The 19,071-nt window shown below is 40.0% G+C and overlaps 1 protein-coding gene across 4 annotated transcripts in view; it reads left to right on the forward strand.

Moving 5' to 3' along the window:
- gabrg2 (gamma-aminobutyric acid type A receptor subunit gamma2) overlaps nucleotides 1-19,071 on the forward strand; it is a 50,741-nt gene that overhangs the window by 22,895 nt on the left and 8,775 nt on the right. For all 4 annotated transcript variants that reach the window (XM_023281367.3, XM_023281368.3, XM_035953397.2 and 1 more), the window contains exon 7: nucleotides 16,104-16,256. In XM_023281367.3, the coding sequence (XP_023137135.1) occupies nucleotides 16,104-16,256 (153 nt within the window). The remainder of the gene's footprint in view (nucleotides 1-16,103; nucleotides 16,257-19,071) is intronic.

Consider the following 19,071-nt stretch of genomic DNA (forward strand, 5'->3'; position numbering starts at 1 on the left):
AAAGCAAGCAGTAAAGGAATTTCATGCATACAAATTCTAAATGCATCACATCAGGTTTATCTATACATGAACATGGATGCAACACATTGATTAATAAAGTTAATTTCTCTGTGATTGCATCAACCCTGCCACACCTCTTCCAAGTCTATGTACAGCTACCCACTGCTGATCTGTATACCGATCCAGTTTCTATTTGTGAGTTACAACATAAACCTTTAGAGAAACTGAGACGCGATCCATCATTTTTTTTATCCACTTTTAGCTTCCACTGCCTCAGGTAAAATCTATAAGGACTACCTATATCTCACTTCTCCCACAGGACAGACAGCTAGATTTTCATTAGAACTATTTTCTGGTAGAGTGGGATGGCGCATTTGAAGAAGCGATGGGTGTACTGAAGGAAATGGATTGGAACAGTGTTTCACAATGGCATCCCATTCATGCCAATGGATATTGCCCACTTGAGTTATTTACAGTCCTCTGCATTATGACCCATACAATTTTCACAATGTTCCTCTATTAACATCTTACTTCAACAGATGAATTATAAGATTATTAGACTCTTGGTGCCTCTAATCATATTTGTAATTTTTCAAACAGTTTCTTGGTGTTTTTCTTTTTCTTCTGTCACATTCTTACTTGCTGTGGGTTTCAAGCCCTGCACCTCTATAGAAACAGTATAACCAGGGCTAGAAGTAGAGATAAATGTATTCATTTTTACTATTTGCCCACACGTGTTGCTAACACTGCAAAATAGGTCACGCTACATGCTATACATATTTTACTACCACATGTTTTGTTGTTTTCCATACTTGACCCAGTCTGCTCTGTGTAAGCACAGCCTGCAGTTCAGCCCAGTTCAGCCGTGACTGTTGGCCGCAGCTGAGTCACTAATGGCTTCACAGTTCTGCTGAGGACAACTGAATTTTTAAAATTTGATGAAATGTCACGATTTTAAGCTCAGATCTTAGAATTTTTTTTGACAGAATGTCATGTCTAGTCACAGAGGATTTTGTGAAGGATTGCTATTTTTACAGTTTTCGACCAATTATGGAAAACGTGTCATTGGAATGTTATTTTATGGTATACTAGCTGGATTCTATTCAGAAATGAAGCAGGAATATTGGTGTTTGCTGGAAGCTACTTTCCCTTGATAGTGCTTATGTTTAAGAAAAGGACCAAAATGTGTTTGCATGTACATCCTTATTTGTTTGTATTTGTATTCATGATATGTTGGTGAGTAATGTATGTAATGCCCTGCATGAAAATGTATACATTCTTTACACTGATGTGAATTGAAAAAGGCCAGCCAGAGATTAACTCTGGCCAGAGGAGTGTTCATTCCCATGAGATCAGCTACATTATCCAGATGGACTGAACATTTAAATAAATGTATATTATTCATAAAAGCCCCTTTTATTGAAAAAAAAACATCTGTCATATAACAACATCATGAAGCAGTGTTTTCTGTTTTCCCTCAGTGTCCTTTTATAAGAGATTCAATTCATTCATGTGTATCTGCACATCTATCAAATTTGTATTTTTATTCTTGCCACCATCTGCACATTAGGATGTCTAGTCATTTGGCACACTACACCCTTTTTAAGATAACAACCCTGCCTGTGTTTTTGAGATGCAGCTGGCAGGTTCAATAATAAAGTAAAATCACTACTGTATAGTTTTAATGCCTTTAAAACTGACTTTGCTCTATGTAAGTGTGCTGTATCTATATTGTAGACACGTCCAATGGTAGTTTTTTAGTATTGCGGTTGTATTTTTGTAGTGATCTATCTATGGACATGCACATGAATATACAGCTAACTTTACAGCAGTTTATCATGCCAGGTGGAAGAGGTGAAGCACTCTCCTCTGATGAACAGTTAACTCAGAGGTTATATATTGTTTTGTTTATTTGAAGTGTTTTCTGGGGGTGTAGAAGCTGTTTTTCCTGTTAGATAATGCATTCTTCTCTGAATGTGACAGATAACAACTGACAAACCACCACTAACTGTCTGCTTTCACTGCTTTGCTTTCGGTCACATTTCAACTCTGATTTAGATACATACAGTAAAACAAATTTACAGACCTCTTACAATATTGTTTCTTATTTTATATATTTAAGTGCTTATTTTAAAAATGGCATCAGATACACACAATCCAATTTCTGTCAGGGTGAAATACTAATTTTTCAGTTCAAGGGCTGTAAAAAACACACAGAGACATGCATGCATGCACTCCTACACCAAGCAGTCATAGGAGTATCTGAATTCACTGAGCCGTTCTGTAATTTGCCACAGTTCAACAGAGGGTCACACAAAGTGCCAGACAGAGTATTTTGGTGTGTATACAGCATGCCAGTTACAAGATCATCTGCTCGAAATGCAGTAGTGCAAGTTGATTAAAAAAAGGTTTGCAAAATTTTTCTTTTTCCTGTTTTGATCGAAACATTTTTCAAGTGACAACACGAAAAGGAGATCTGCGTGAGAGGATGAGCTGCAGTCCTCTGACTCTTTCTCCCTTTGATCTGGTTTGTTATTTCCACAAACGGCCATCTGCTCTCTTGTCAGAGCAGAGAACCTTGACTGTGGCTGAGAGACCTCTTGTCTCATTTTGCAGTCAGTTTGAGTATCTGACCTGCTTAAAGATTCGTGAACACAACATCTGTCTCAAAAAGCAGCCAGTTTGGGCATTATAATTACCCAGTCATCTCAAATACTCGCCACACAGTGAAAATCTAGGACAGTTTTTTAATATGCTGTTTCATTGTCAGCTCCATTTATGCATTTTGAGTTTCACAAACACAACAATAATGATAAGAAGAAGCAGCAACATCTAATTGAAGGGTTTAGATTGTTCTGCCTTACTCCCTTGTTCACTGAAGTGATAAATTCACTCTTTGACAGTAGATCTCAGCTATGACTGCTGTATTTTTTTTATTTTTTGCAGAAAATTCAATATACATTCTGTTTGACCTACAAGACAGAAGCTTTAGGATGAATTTATAAGTGGTACATTGACTAGATTTGGTGCAATAACCCTTTAAAACTGCACCAGTTCTCTTTGATACATTTACACAGTTTTTTTCAGGTATGACAGGTAGGACAGAGATACCATCTGTTGCAGGACTCATTGTTCTTCTTGTCACTGAAAATAGATATTTGTGACTCTGGCTGCATGTTTTATGATCATTGAAATGCTGCAGAATGAACTGGGAACCCATAGGACACCTCTGAAATCGTGATGTTTGACAGATACGAATCAAAACATTTGCACAGTACTGCATTTTTGTAGTTTATTCATGATTTCGTCCCCTGGTATTGCAATAATTCTTTATTTCATCCCCACATGACAAGTTTGTTTCATTCTGTTAATATGATGCTATTACAGATGCACCTTTGTATAAAATGTGCCATACAAGTAACTCAACATTTTTGCAATTTAAATAGTACAGCTACTTTTATTGCTGCTGTTTTTTGGGTCCTTGACTGTTGTACTGCAATTTCTAATCTGGACTGAAGGAGCTCTGTTAGCCGTGGATGTGGTGTAAAGAACAGGGTGGTTGTCCTTCAACTGGATCCCTGCCAGCTAAACGATTGTGGGTCATTGCCCTGTTTGGGAGGTTATAGTTAGTTACAGTTACTCTCCAAAAAAATAATAAAAAAACACCCTTTTTATTCCACTTGAACCATTGAACCACTATGCCAGATCAGTTAAACTGCGTTAAAATAGGTCAGGTGAAGCAACAGAGGGACACATAACGGTAAGCCAAGCAGACAGGCATTCAGGTGAATTGGCCCGATCCAGACTATGATGACTGGAGCAAACAGCCAGAGGAAGAGATTGCCTCTCATTTTTTGAGACAAGCCAATCTCTCCCAGGCTCAACACTGTCACAGTACTCCTCTTTCACATTCATGTATCTGTGCTTGTATTCTCAGAGTATGTTATTTAAAAAAAAAAAAAAAAAAAACATGATAGAAAGTGGTGCATGATTAAAGATAGATTGAGTGATATTGTAATGAAAGGGGCTTAGGGGGCATGCCATCTGCTGCTCTGATGCGGTGTTGTGTTGTAGCTTTTTATAAAGGCTGTGTCTGCTTTTATTTGGCTTCTGTTCCCTCCCTCAGCCAGTGTCCAAAGGCTTGGTCTCTCAACATGTCACTTCACATCAGGGCTGCCTGCACTGCCTGGAAGCTTATACCTGCATTTACAAACACAGACACACATTTGCATACACACACACACACACACTTGCGGGCCTAGAATAAAAAGAAATAAATTAATAAATAAAGCTGCTGCTTATGACAAGCAAGGACCCTTGAAAGGACACCAGTGGCGAGTCTAAAGCAAAGCTACAAGATACAGAGGACTGGAGTGTCAGACAGCTGAGGCACTAGGTACGCTGCTAATGCTGTTAACCTCAAAGTTAACCCGTCAGTGACTGGGTTAATCTAGACGCTAGGAGCTCTGTTGTCACCCTTCTGCTGGGCTTGAGGACAGGGAAGATCACTGATATCAGAGGACCGACCAAGACAGTGAAAACAAATCGAAAGCAGTAAAAAGAGGAGATGCAGACGAGTGGTAGGGAGGAGTGAAGGGATTGAATTGGATGCTGGTTGTGGCATTTTGTCCGTCCAGCAAAGAGGCACTGGATGACAGAATCCATGTTACAGACATCGACAAAGGTCAAGTGTATGAGGATGTGTATAGTAGTTGACACATCAGTAGTGACCAGTTTGCACAAACAGCAGTAGCTAGCATGGTCGCATTAAAACATTATAGAATGCTAACAGATTAAATGGAGTTAAACAATTATGTTTTAGGAGAGAAGAACCAGGATTAAAATAGTTTTTACCAAGAAATAGGTGATTATTTTTTCTTTATCCAGTTCCACTGAATAATGTAGCCAGTGTGGTGCATTTACATTAACATCCGAATATCACTGCAGGGCTCTCTCAACAGCCGGCAACCATCTTCTGCATTACTCAAATAAATAAGCGTAAAAAAGTATCGCTTAGTTGGCCAAGATGCTCATCCTTCCAAGCATAAAAGGAATTGATGCCATTTGCTGTCTTTCTTTCTTGCTTTACAGCTAACCTCAGTTTGCTCTGCAGTGAATAATGAGACGGTTTGAGCGAGACACGAGGTGGTTAATTTCCTATCCTTTTGTCTGAGCACAAATGCACCCCATGTGCATCAGCCAGTGGTACATATCTGTGTGATGTTAGCAAGTACGAGTGCTTCGGTCTGTGCCCGTCCATGAATTATTGCATGTTTTCATTTGCTTGCATGCACATTTCACTGTGTGCTCTCCACTGCATATGAGGCCTTTTTTTTATGTATTGGAAGCTATTCTTAGAGTGACCTTCCAAAAGCTGTGCCGTGCAGGCCCTGTTGTCTGTGTGCACCCGCCTGTGTGATTCAGTTTGAGTGGAGAAAGCCGAGGGACACATCAGTGGCCTTCTTGAGATTACGGAGCTCCACAGTTTCCAGATGATTCTTTGATGGGGCAAATCTGGAGGCATTATGCTTGAAAGGAAGTGGCTTGGCAAGACGAAACAGTCAGCAAAACAAATACACGAAGAGCCATGCGCACAGTCTCTATATATAAACACAATCATGTAAGCACAGTCACCCTTTAAGATGCTTAAGGATTCCCCTTATAGGATGGCAGAGTGCACCGCTGTTCTATCTTTAGACCCTTGGTGCTGTGAATGGGGACCAAAGCAATAATTTCTCGACTATACAAGCCTGCTCTCACCCACACAACTGGACGGCCAGAATAGGTAATGATAATACAGTTCTGCTGCAATAAAATAGTACAGCCCTGATAAATGTAAAATACCCTCTACTATGGTCATCCACTCCCTGTTGTTTTTATTCATCTTTCTTTTTCTTCATAAATCTTGCAAACATTTAAGCTTCTTGTCAGAAATACCCAACATTTAATTAGGTTTTTTCAAGGCTATGTTGTGTTTTTGTTGCACTACCAAACCAAAAAAGCTGTTCTTTTAAGGAAATCCACTAAAAAAAGAGACAAGACAGAAATGTCATAATACTGTCTTGGCATCAGGACGTGTGTGAAATCTCCCAGTGGTGGTGTGGCGACGGTTACGGCACATATGGGTTTAACAGCACAAATCCAAAGCAAATTAAAGGGAGAATGTTATCCAATTCCTTTTAAAAAATGACGCCACTGAGACAAGAATGCTTGTCACTCCCTGCCTGGTTTAATCAAGAAATGATAGGGGGAGGCAAAAAGCAATAAAACCTAAATGCCAATAGGTTTTTATTGTTGCTGAGACATTGAATCCCTGATCAAATAAAACACCTGTGAAAGCCCCAGCATACTGTGTGAAATTATTCCACTTTCCAATGCATAAATTGCTTTGATGAGTAACACTTGGTCCTCACAGAAGAAGTTACACAACATGAGATAAGAGAGAATGCAGATATAGACATAATAAGACAGTGTTTAAATATTGCTTTATGGTTGAACTGCAGGTTTCTTGTCATATTTATAGGTCTGAGTTCATTTTATTACGCCTCACCAGCAACCAAAAAAGAAAATATTATACAATGGGTGCACAATAAGTTATCCTTGACTTCATGCTGCGTATGAAAACAGTCATTTAATCACCGTAATAGTATGTTGCAAGTTTTTACCAGATGACAGCCGCTCCATCTTAGACGTTTAGCACTTCTTAAAGGTTAAGAAGCGCTGAAACAATCCATTAGCCGTGGTGTGACTCTGTTGCTCTACTAGCTGCTCCCTCTAATCTCTCGCTCCCTTCATCCCCCCACTCTTTCTCTCTCTCTCTGTCTCTCCCTGTGAGTTCTCCCTCTTGCTTCTGGGTGATAGTTGTGATGGGCAGGAGTGGGAGGAAAAATGCTCTGACTCAGCCAGAATCCTCCTTTTGTGAAGTTAAATACCAATTTACACTCCTCCCCATCCCGTCTCCCATGCTCCATGCGCACATCCTAACCCACCCCATACACTAACGGTATTCACATTTACAAGTGTTTGCTCTATACAGCGCCCCCCCCCTCCCCCTCTCCCCTGCTCACTCTTACAAAGAGATGATTTTTTATTTTGTGCCCGGTGTATTCCTGTGTCCTACTTTTTTTTAGGCACCCTCCCTTCCCCCTGCTGGTTTCACTCTCGCTTCCTCTCTCTCCTTCTCTCTGCCGTTCTCCGTTGACAGTCTAATAAGCCAGTAATTAACACCTGAAAACAGGGAATGGTGATAGGCCATAGGAAAAGAGATTGCTTTGGGAAAATAAGGCTCTTGTTTTCCTCCCCATCGACCACCACCTGCATATAAAAGAGTGCCTGTGGTGCACAGCGAACGGAGCACAGATTTAGAGGAACGTGGCATGGTAGATTGTCAGTGTTCTCGGTGTTCTGTGCAGGCATTTGTTATTTCATGGTGGACAGACCATGAAGCACAAAGGGATATGGATTGAAGAGAGTGAGTAAAGACCTAGAAATAGAATAATATTATCAAGGTCGGAATCAAAGGCAGCCTCCGTTTCTGCAACTTACTGAAGTCCTAACCTCTTTCCTTTCTTGTCTTTAATGACACCAAACCTTTCTGCAGCACGACTGCAGTCGCAACACAAGTCTCAGAGTGATAAACTAGGACACTGGAAAACATAGACTACAAAATTAAAGTCATCTAATTTGCAAGAGAGAAGGGGAAAGCAAGAGGATGTAAATAAGTGACGCTGTTAGTTCCTGTTTTTTTGGATGAGATGCTGCGAGGCAAAGATGGAGGTCATGAGGCGGAGAGATGCATAAAGGATAAAAGAGGATATAAAAAAGTGAGAGAGGATGGGAAAAAAGAAGAGAAAAGGATGTGCAGCCAATACCAAAACAGGTCAAAGCTGCTGGAGAAGCTGTTTTTTGAAGGCTTGTGTCCTTCTTGACTTCTACTGGTGCAGATATCATTCAAGCACATAATTCTCAGTAAAGTACTGGAAGGTCAGTGCTGACTTGATGTGGTCGGTCTTAAGAGTTTGACAAGGAGAGATTTCATAAACCTGAAGGTGCAGGAGGGGAGATAGTTGCACATATACTGCAATTTATGATGACATCTTTTATTAGATGCTTGGAACAATATGATTGTTCTGCAGGTACCACAGCTTACTTTACTGTTACTGCTGTTGCTACTGCTAATACTTGCACTGCTTCATATTAAATTCTTAATAGGCCTAGTTATATATTTCACTGTATATTCTCATATTCCTGCATCTGTGGTGTAGTACTAGTGGGTGAAATTAACAGTCATGTGTATTGCTATGTGCTTACTATGTGCTTATTGCAATGGTACCTAAGACCAGTGTAATAAAGTGACTTTTTAGTAATAATAATAATAATTTAATAGTAAGTAGGTTTAATAACAATAACAATAATAGAATTAGAAATACTACAATGTATAAATATATTCCTTAAATTAAGTAAAGTACCCAACTACATCCCTCAAGTACATGTAGTACAGTGGAAGTTAAGTAAAAAGCAACACAAGTAACTAAAAACTGCAATCTGGTACAGTATTTAGTTTAATATGTTCAGTTATAGCACATCCCATGTCCTTAAACGAACATAATACAAGTTTAATAGCAGCACTAATAACACACTACACAGTTTTGGGGGGATTTTTAGAATTTTGTTTTACCTTTTTATCTATTACTCCAGCCTAAATGGACATTCTCATATCTGCATGCACTTCCAAGTGGACTTCACCGCTACTTTCTTGCTACCTCGTTGACATGGTTAGAACTGGTTCGGAGGCGAAAAGCAGCTCAGGGTTGATGCCCCTCTGAAGGGCAATTGTTCTAAGGCCAAGTCCTCATTGCTCAATAAACTGTTATAAAGTTCCATGCCAGGGTGCTAGTTATTCCTCTCAGTCAGCTTATTAGTGCCGGGTAATATGTTGCAACCCAGGGTTTCAAAGTAATTACCCACAAGGATAGAGTTTTTGTGGAATATTCTGTGTCTGCTTGGTTAATACATGGCATATGAGGATAAATCTCCGAATAGCCACAAAAAACAAAATGAGCAGTCTCCCTTGAATCTTAATTATGACACTGTGCAGCACAACGCCTGAATTCCAGGGAGGCAGTTACCCCAGATAAGTGCTTTTTTTCTGGTATTCTGATATCAGAATGTCTTGGTATCAGTATTTACATGTCAGTGGTATATACAATATTACCACAGTAAGCCTTAAATAGAGCACAGTATATATTATCTCTGCATTATGCTAATACATGACACTGATACTGTAATGTATCAGAGGCCTTTTACTGGAAAGTTTAGCATAGGCTGCAGTGAAATTTAATTTCAAGTCATCTAAGCTTGGACTCTGTTTACTAAGAGGATTAACCTGCCTTGACACAAATGTGTTACCTTCACTGAAACGGTCCATAAATCTGAAAGAGGAGATGCATTGTTAACATGCATTCTGGGTAACTGGAATCATGTACGAACCCAAGTGCAAGGAGCATCACTGAAAACAGCATTTCCTTCATGTGTTTTTCAGGGCAACGCTGGGTTTTTTTTTGGATCTTACTTAAAAATACTACTTAGTCTGACTATGCACGGACCTAAATCGGTGCCGTAGTTCTGAGAAATACAGTTGAATATAATTAATTATATTTCAAAGCTTAACACCAGCGATCCTAAACTGTAGTCTGTAATAGCACAAAGCCACTGGCATTGAAATGGGGGCCGATTGTTTTGTCTCATACAATCTTTGTCTGAGCTTATCCATCCAATTTAGATCTAAATAACATTATTGCGATTGTAAAGACTAGCGTATTGCGCCATTATGGCAGAAAAATCATCCTGAATATATGCTGCAATAGTGTATTTTCTCAAACAAGTGCTGATGATTCATGGAAGTGGAACATAACAATAAAGACGAAGCAAATGTTGACAGATTTTTCGTAGTATTTTTAGTGCAAAACTCAAATTCATGTGATTTTGACAATGCAGCAAGGAGCTTTAATCTGCACAGCTCACTGAGTCTAGCCTGGGAAGCAGACGATTCTGAAAACTCATGTTTCATTAGTTCTGGCAGAATGCGTCTGGCCCCCCTCCCGTTCAAACAGATTTCCACCCGGCATTGCCCACGCCGGGCCAATCTCAACCATTTATCCAGTTTGGGGCGGGTTTGATACGATGACAGGGGACGCTTTCGTACTGCGGTGCTACGTCACACGTTTTGTTGCTCTGCTTGGTCCAGAAGAAATTGAAATTGAACAAGAAAACCAATAATTCATATTTCCACATTATCTTACAGTGCCAGACTACAGTGAGTAGGAATAACTTGTGTAATAAAACATACAATTTTTAAACATGTCATTTTATGACGGGATAAGAAAAGTTTAGGTTCTGTTACTGTTAGTCCTAAAGGTGGGTGGTACTTGTAGGTTTTTTAACATGAATCTTTGACACTAAACTTCTACTGCATTCATGTTTTTACACAGAGTCGTATCTCAGTCATTAAAAACACATGTTCTGTGCTTTGACGTCCTTGCCCTTAGATTTTCTGTTTGAGGCTCTCAAGGCTCTTTGGTCTTCTGAGTTTTTATTACTGCTACAGTTAACTACTCAAGGCTTCTTTTATTTATTGCAAACAAGCTCCTGTTTCTGCTGGAACACATTTTTTTTGCAGAGATTTTTTTTTTCTGAAACCAGGTGTATAGAACAAAACAATTATAAAAGTACAAAGATAAAGATATAGTGTTATATCACTCACAAATCTATTTACATCATCGAATATATTACTGAAAACACTTGCAAATAATGTACATCAAACTTCTTCTGAATACTTGTGTTAAAATATCAACTCACCTTGACAAAACTAACCCAAAAAGATCTATTCAGAAGACGGCTCTAGAAAGCTCCAGTAGTTTTCTATCACTGTCAACTGCTTTAAATCCTCTCCTCGTCTCCTTGCTTTTACCTTTCCCAAATTAGTTGTGTTTATTTTTAATTGCTGCTCATCTGTCCCTTATAAAGAAGCCCAAATAGGACAAATAAGTCTAGCTATCAGTGTCGTGACTGTTGAGTGAGGATAAGTCCTGTCACCCGGCCAAAATGATTAGAACAGAAAGTAAGAACAGGGGAAAAAAAGAGGTGATATATTAAACATGGGCAGAAAGGAGCGTGAGAGCTGAATTGTAGAACTTCAGGCTTATGTAATGAGTGTGAATCGCAATTCTCGTCAGCGTGTGAATAAGAACTAATGAAGCCATTTTTAGACAAGGTAAGCTGGAAAGCAGATAAAATGAAAACAGACTGGGAGAGAAGTGCCTCGTGAATGTTTTGCCCTTGTTTTTTTTAAGTACATGTGATTGAAATAAACTTGCTATTGGAGTTTTGGGTGCCGAAATTCTGGAGAGAGATAAAACTTTCTGTTTATTTGTGGCCTGAGATGTAACAGTTTGCTAGAGAAAAACTGGTCCTTTTTTAAGATGGCTGGATTGCCAAGTTGGCAGAACAAGCAATTGTTGCATGGGCTGTGTGATAGTTACTTGTGGATGATTTGATTAATTATAAGGTGTTTGGTAATACTGACCACAAAAACACAATTAAAATAGAGACAACATGTAGCAACTGCACTTTTTATGGGCTTTAGGTCTTTACTATCCACTATTCTGACTTGGTATAATCTGGAATGTACCACTACTGCACACCTGGAGCAGTATTTTCCAGCATAGAAATACTTGTATTCTTCTCATCTAGAAGAAAAAAAAATGTAAAAAGCCGTCAAACTTTTCCGCTTTCTACTAAATTCTTCACATAATGGCGAGGAAAACTGTTTTGGCAGCTTCTTACTACCTGTCATAAATCCCATAAACAGCCTTGCTCTCAATAATTTGAGAGCTATTAGTGTGTCTGAGAGAGGGATAATCATCTGTCCCTGTCACAGTAAACACAATGTTAACAACAAGGCAATCAAACTCTGTAGACTCCTGTCTGGTGTTTAATCATGCCGCCGTGTTGCCGTAGTTACTCACCATGACAATGCTGTGCCGCCCCCCCCCCCCCCCCCCCCCCCCCCCCCCCCCCCCCCCCCCGCCGCCATGACATCATCCTGCCACTGACTGCTGCAGCCGTAGTGGCCTGTGGAATGAAAATGCAAAGCTGCTTTAACTAGTTAATCACTCATATAGCCCCGAGTCATGTCACAGAAAGTGGTGAGTGAACATTCTCTGGAAGTATTGTTGACCCAGCCAACCAGCGATGGCATAACCCTGGTCATTAGCGAAGCTCCTTTTCTTTCTCATAAACTCACACACACACACACACACACACTGTCACCTCTGATATATATGACCCTTGACAGGAGAGGAGCTCAGTGAGATGGCCTGTCAGCAGCTCTGCAGTGTTTCTGGCTTGTCTCCCTTCATTGGATGGCCAGCATGTGCCTCAGGTCTCCCCTGCCCATCTATATCCACACCAATTTACAGACTGGCTGCCAGCAGAATGATACTCTCATCTGACAGTTTTTTTTTCCTCCTGGTCAGCAATCCTGAATTACCATGTTTCATTCTTATGAACTCCCCTGTGGCTATTCTGCAATAATGTACAGCCGCGCTGAAATCAACATCTCCCCTTGCAGGTTCAACACTCTTATCAAATGCATTCTGTTATAGCAATTACAGTATTCTAATAATAATAAACATCCATCTTTGTATTTCCACACACAGTAGAAAGCTCATACTGGAAGAATGATTTTTTTCCCCCCCTCTGCTGTGTGTGTGGCTAATTCTGTTGAGCGCGTTGTCTCTGCGGCTTTTAACAATAAAGCAACGCTGTTTTCTGATGAATGATCGTGCCTGGGAAGTTTTTATTGCTTTCTGTAGATTACATCAGCTCATAGTAGTAAATCGTTTTTGCCAAGAAAATGTGTGATCCTAATAAAAATACTTCAAACCATATCTTAATACAAACAATAGTTTTGAGCCGCCGTCTGCTTCGTAGATTTTTCACACAGCTGTCATCAGCATTCCCTTATTCATGAATTGTAAACAGAAAGGACTGGATTGAACTGATAGCGATGTAATTATGGCAATAAGATAGATCGGATTGGCAAAATTTAAACTTTTAGGAATTTTCACAGCAGAGAAGCAAAGACAACAACGAGAGCCAAACAACTTCCCTCCACTGGGATTCATGCGTTCTTGTAACTGGGGAAATTAGCACATGAAATGGAGTGGCTTGTCATAAAAGGAGCAAGGACCTGTAAGATCACTAGAAATGTGGGCGTTGTTGGATACACATGAGGGCTGCGAGATCACAGCATCACGTATGACAGCTTCTTTTTATTCACTGTTGATCCAGGGAAGGTAAATTCAACCTTTGTGTTAACTGCTTTGAAAAAAAGAACCTTTCTATAGGAGCTGTGAAGGTAGAGTGTGAACAGGCTTGCGAACGCACCCGACGAGTTCTAAGTAAGGTTAGTTTGAGGGCTCCAATTAGTAGGAACGCCAGCATGAAGGCTCAGATGTTTGATATCGCAGCTGCAGTCTTAGAAGAAATTAACTGACTTTTCAACCCACATACATAAGAGTGCACGTGTATGCAGGTGGAAAAAAAAATCATCTAATTTCCCTGTATAATACATTAAAGTGTGCAATAACGTCTGCAAAACTAAACTACTCCTTCCAACCTGGATGAGTACAAATTTTGCAAATGTCAAAAGGGAATAATTTGAAGTTGAATTTGAAACACTGACGATTATAATTCACTTTCTATTTATATTTTCTTACATAATATTTATAAGACAAGATGAAAAACAGTTTGATTGTATGTTTGGGAGTTTCAAGCCGCTTAGCAACACTGATGCCTATAATAATGAATGCAATATAAATAGTTCTGTTCTGAAAAACGTGACTTAAACAACTTCTAGTAATAGTAAAGGCACTAAAATACACTCCCCAACTCCACACATACAACAGCTTTCACATGGGTTGTATACTTTATTACAAATAAAACTTGATTTCAGCATAATTTGACAGCTCATACAATCACATCAAGAAGTATCGCCTCTGTGTAAAACAAATGTGTGTTCGTGCAGTCTACTGATTGTGTTGGGACTGTTTATCTGAAGCACAAAACTATTTGCTCCGTAAATGGCTATGTTGTGAAATCCCTGCCAAACACTTAAGCTAGTGAGGGAACTGGAAACCATTTTGTTTTGAGTGGAATCAGGAAGTCATTAACAAAGCGATGCATTACTACAGGGCTGTAATGGCAGACGTTTTGAAACTGATACATCATCTTGCCAGAGAGGAGGGCATCAGTCGATAGCACCTTCTCAAAGTGTCTTCTTGGCAAGTGCTGTGGCCCATAATGAAACTAGCCAACAGATGAAGAGGAGCGTATGGCAGGAGGGTCATGCACCAACCGACCTCACCCCTGTGGTGGAAAGTCCATTATCGTTAAGAGTCTGAGGAAATGTGAAGAAGGCTTTGCGCTGCTGACCAAGCTGGAATAAGTGTATTAACCAGCAGTTCCTCAGCTGTCAGGGGTCCCGGTTTTGGGCCCCTGCTAATGTAATGTTAATAAACACAAAATAGTGGGCAGCGGGACCCCTGAGAACAGCCTTCATGTGTCTCCCGTACTCCTACAAATCCAGGCAGTGCTCTGTAATATCCCGTGCACCTGCCTGCATCAGCAGAAAACACACATGGTGATATGAACAGTTATGGTTGTGCTGCAGGGGTTATTGCACCCGGTTTATTTAATGATGCTACCAATGGCCGAGTGAACGAAAGAAGTACATGCTGAGATAAATCACAAAGACGGGGTCCCTGTCCGGACACTATGAGGACTCTCTAACACAGAATGCACATGCTCGCAGACATAATAAACACTGACAGTCTCCTCTCTTTCTCTCTCTGTCTCTCATTAACACACAAACACACAGATGTTGGCTGTTTTTCAGTAAACTGCAGTATGTGCTGTGCGCCCTATCTCATGAGGGAAATTATTAGCCAGCTGTTCGCTCCCCAGCTGCAGAGACTATTTCACGTGCCATGGGTGCTTAAACACACGCTCTCTCACACACACACACACACACACACACACACATACACATACACAGATACATATCTGAGAGAGCGTATGTTTTTGCCCTGCAGGTTACAAGCCATAGCGCGAGGCCAGGGGAGGTTCCCGACACTGTTAATTGTCTGATGTTAATCAATTAGCAGACATCTGACTGAGCTGGAGGCCAGCAGTGAACTGTCATTAAACTCACAGAGACAGACAGGTACAGTGGTAGACAGCAGAAGAGGACAGTAACTATTGGCAAGCACCGCTGCATTGTCAAGCTGGCAGGGACGCCATTGGAATGTGTGTGTGTGTGTGTGTGTGTGTGTGTGTGTGATGTCACTGCTTCCTTTACACATGTCTGTCTCTCGGTTTAGTCCTGGTTCAATTCACCCTCATTGCAACGGTGTTAGGAGCACATTTGCAAGAGAGTGGACGTGTGTGAGCGCCCGAACGTTTGGCATGCGTGCTTAGCATGCAGTTTAAGCAGGCGGGCCAGATGATCCATATTGTCAGGGTCAGGTCTATCTGGGCTCAGCTAACCTCAACCTCTTAACACCCAACATCTGCTTGGGTCAGCCAGCCAGCCAGGGATGGCTCATCATCAGCTGGATGCTGATGTTCATGTTCCAGCTAACTACTGGCAGGAGACGAGGGTTTGTGTGTGCATCCAAGCAAGTCCAGCGCCGGCTCTCTGAATCACTCCGTTTCATTTTAGATCTCAGGGTGCCTTGGGCAAACATGCAGTGAACATTTTGGTTACACAACATTATGTACTGAAGACATAACAGTTTGTTTAATCTTTGCTTGGTGTTTCTTTGATCTTCTTAGATCATAGCAGATCATGTGAAATGATTTATTAACTGGGTATACTTTCCTATTGTACGTTTTTAGAGTAATTGCTGGGAATCAATACTGAATATTCATAATTTTTCTGATTTTTACACTAAATATTCCATGTCTCATATATGCTTTATATCCCTGATGTTTTACTATACATTCTACAATGTCCTCTCTCTGTTTCTATCTCTGTACAGGAGACTACGTGGTGCTGACTGTCTTCTTTGACCTGAGCAGGAGAATGGGCTACTTTACCATCCAGACCTACATCCCATGCACACTAATTGTTGTCCTCTCCTGGGTCTCATTCTGGATCAACAAGGATGCAGTACCTGCTAGGACATCATTAGGTAACAAAAACAAAATATAAAATCACAGTTTTTCTACCACTGTTCATATTTATTACACCCTAACATCAAGTAAAACGGTGAAAAGTCCATTAGCAGAAACAATTAGATCTCCATGTGATTACAAATAAACCGTATTTACATGAAAAATAAGTCACACTTTTCTTCTAGGCTACATATCTCTGTATTCTGTTAGACTTCTTGAAGTTTGAATTCAATTAATTGATCTATTCACTGAGCAAAACACACATAGCTGCATTTGTGAGGTTCATTAAGGCCATCCTGACCTTAATTAATCCCTGCTGTGAAACACATCAAGAAGCCCGTGGTGGTCGCACACACACGCAACATTGTGTTGTAAATCAGTCTGCTCAAGCTTCCTTTTTCCTGCTCTTCTCTTTTTTTTCCCCTTTTGTCTTCTTCTTCAACATCCCCTTTCTCCTCCTCCTTTTCCCCTCTGAGACAGGGCAGCTGCTTATGAATCTAGTGCATCTTGATTAGAACAGCCTATCCTGGCACATATGTTTACGCGCATGCCTTAATGAGGCATTAATTATGCAATACAGCAGGGAAGATGCAGAGATGCAGCCTCAGCACAATAATAATGCAGGTGTCCTCTCCTCAGAATGTAAAAAAGGGACACAGAATGAAAAAAGAGGGCAAAAACGAGGATTTCAAGGAAATTTGTGAGCTTTTGAACTTGCCCTTAGCGTCCGGTGGACATCCTCAGAAGTTCACTTGTGATGCAGTTACATACATATTCCTTAGTCAGCTTTCCTTTTGGCCCCTTAAGGCTCTGAAGGCCTGACCTCAAGTCCATATGATTATTAACGAGCAAAAACGAGCAGATCTAAATGTAAAACAATCCCTGCAGGCACAAACCCTCACTCTACCTTACTATCATCACTAAGTTGTCTGTTATTAATCTCTCTAAAAATAGGTTGTTTTTCTTTTTTTTCCCCTCTTGCAACTCCAGACATGATTTGCAGTTGAAGTAATAACACAATTAATTCCCAGCTAAAATTGTACCAGGAGTCAAATGTCTTAATTTCCTCTTTGAAAGATGATGCGGGAGGTACACGCAGCCGAGTGGTTAGGAAGCGGATTAATGCAGATGACATAATTCTTAATCCTTCAATGCCATCCAGAAATATATCAATTCACTCACAATACTACAATGTTAATCTTGACGCAGACTGATGTCAGTCAGTCCACATTAAATTTAGACATAAATCATCCTCTATGCACAAAACAATTCCTCTTACATGTACGATACAGTTAAAGGAAGCAGGCGGTCATGTCGGTTGCTTGTTTGTTGGTGTTTTGGGGGATGTGATGCTGCTGTTGGTAATCTTCTGTATCTGTGTACTTAGTGAAAACACATTCCCTCATCATGTGCCATCACTCCGCCTCCATCTACATCATCATTAGAGACAGACAGTGAGTAAAAGGGTTACCAGAGAGGGATACCAGATGGTGCGTATAGGAATGTAGCATGTCGGTGTTGTGGTCAATTGCAGATGAACTGTAAACGACTAAGTATGTGGATCAACGGGACAGTAAAACAAATGCTCACTATCCCCTCTTGGCTGTTAAGAGCTTGCAGTTAAAGAGCCAGCGTCAGTTGTTTTTGTATGACTCACACAACTTAATACTTCTACATTGTTACCTACAAAATCCAAATGATTGTCTTTTTTTGTTTGTTTTACTGCTACGACAGTTTTAAACAATATTACATTTTTTTTGTAACAGCTTTGCAAGGGTATTTTGATTGCTAAAGTAAAAGTTTGCCATGTTACCTTTAATTCCACACACCAATCATGATTCACATATACATAAACAATACAGCAACACACACACCAAAAAACACAGCCTCACTCTCCCTCTTGTAAACACTTTGCATTGTCTTGATGTCATGTAAATTTTGTTGTGTCTTTATGTACGTTTTGTCCCGTCAATGATCATTTGTCAGCTCATATATCCTTGTTTGTTATGTCGCACTGCAGTAAATACATAAATGTTTAAATTAATGAATTAATGCAACCGAATTCATTATTATGCAGATCTGTAATTCTCTGGTGATTTATTTCATCCCCCAGGCAGTGCTTGATGTTTCCATTTTGAAAAATGTACCTCCTATACTGAGAAATGTAGGAGCACATGAGTTTAAAAAATGTATGAGTGCATGGTTATAGCAATTATCACACTAAGAATGTGGAGAGCAGTCTGTGAAAATTATTAAAAAAGGTCCACTCCAATTTTGAATCTCACTTGGGTTTCAGCTCATTTATACCTTCTTCCAACAGTGAAAGTATTTTGGAGATGATAGTACTGGCAATCCATGTAATCCTTTTATTTATTTATTCTTCTAATGCATTACATCATTAAATGTGTGGATAAAGCTGTGAGCATCGTGCTCATCACATTTAACTTAATGACAAGTTTAACTACGCATTACGTACTGCAAGATGCTTTTATCAGGAGTTCCTAAATTTCCATCTCAGATTCCCAGAGATAACAATCCAGAGACTTGTGACCTCCACTGTGATCTGAGATGGTTGGAGCATACACACTACTACTATCCAAACACAACAACACTTAAGAACACAGCAGCCTAATGACCAAAATATTATTTTATAGTAATTTGATATAGGCTATTAGCAGAATACATTAGTCAAAGTAAAAACGATGGCGAAAAAAATGCTATATTTGATTCCTGGAAATCTTCTCGAGACACCGATTTTCAAACCACTGTCCTATATTGTTATAACTTCACTACATTATAGTCAACAATAAACCCACTACAAGACAGTCAGAA

The sequence above is a fragment of the Amphiprion ocellaris genome, chromosome 14 (assembly GCF_022539595.1).
Source record: "Amphiprion ocellaris isolate individual 3 ecotype Okinawa chromosome 14, ASM2253959v1, whole genome shotgun sequence".
In the NCBI taxonomy this organism is placed as follows: domain Eukaryota; kingdom Metazoa; phylum Chordata; class Actinopteri; family Pomacentridae; genus Amphiprion; species Amphiprion ocellaris.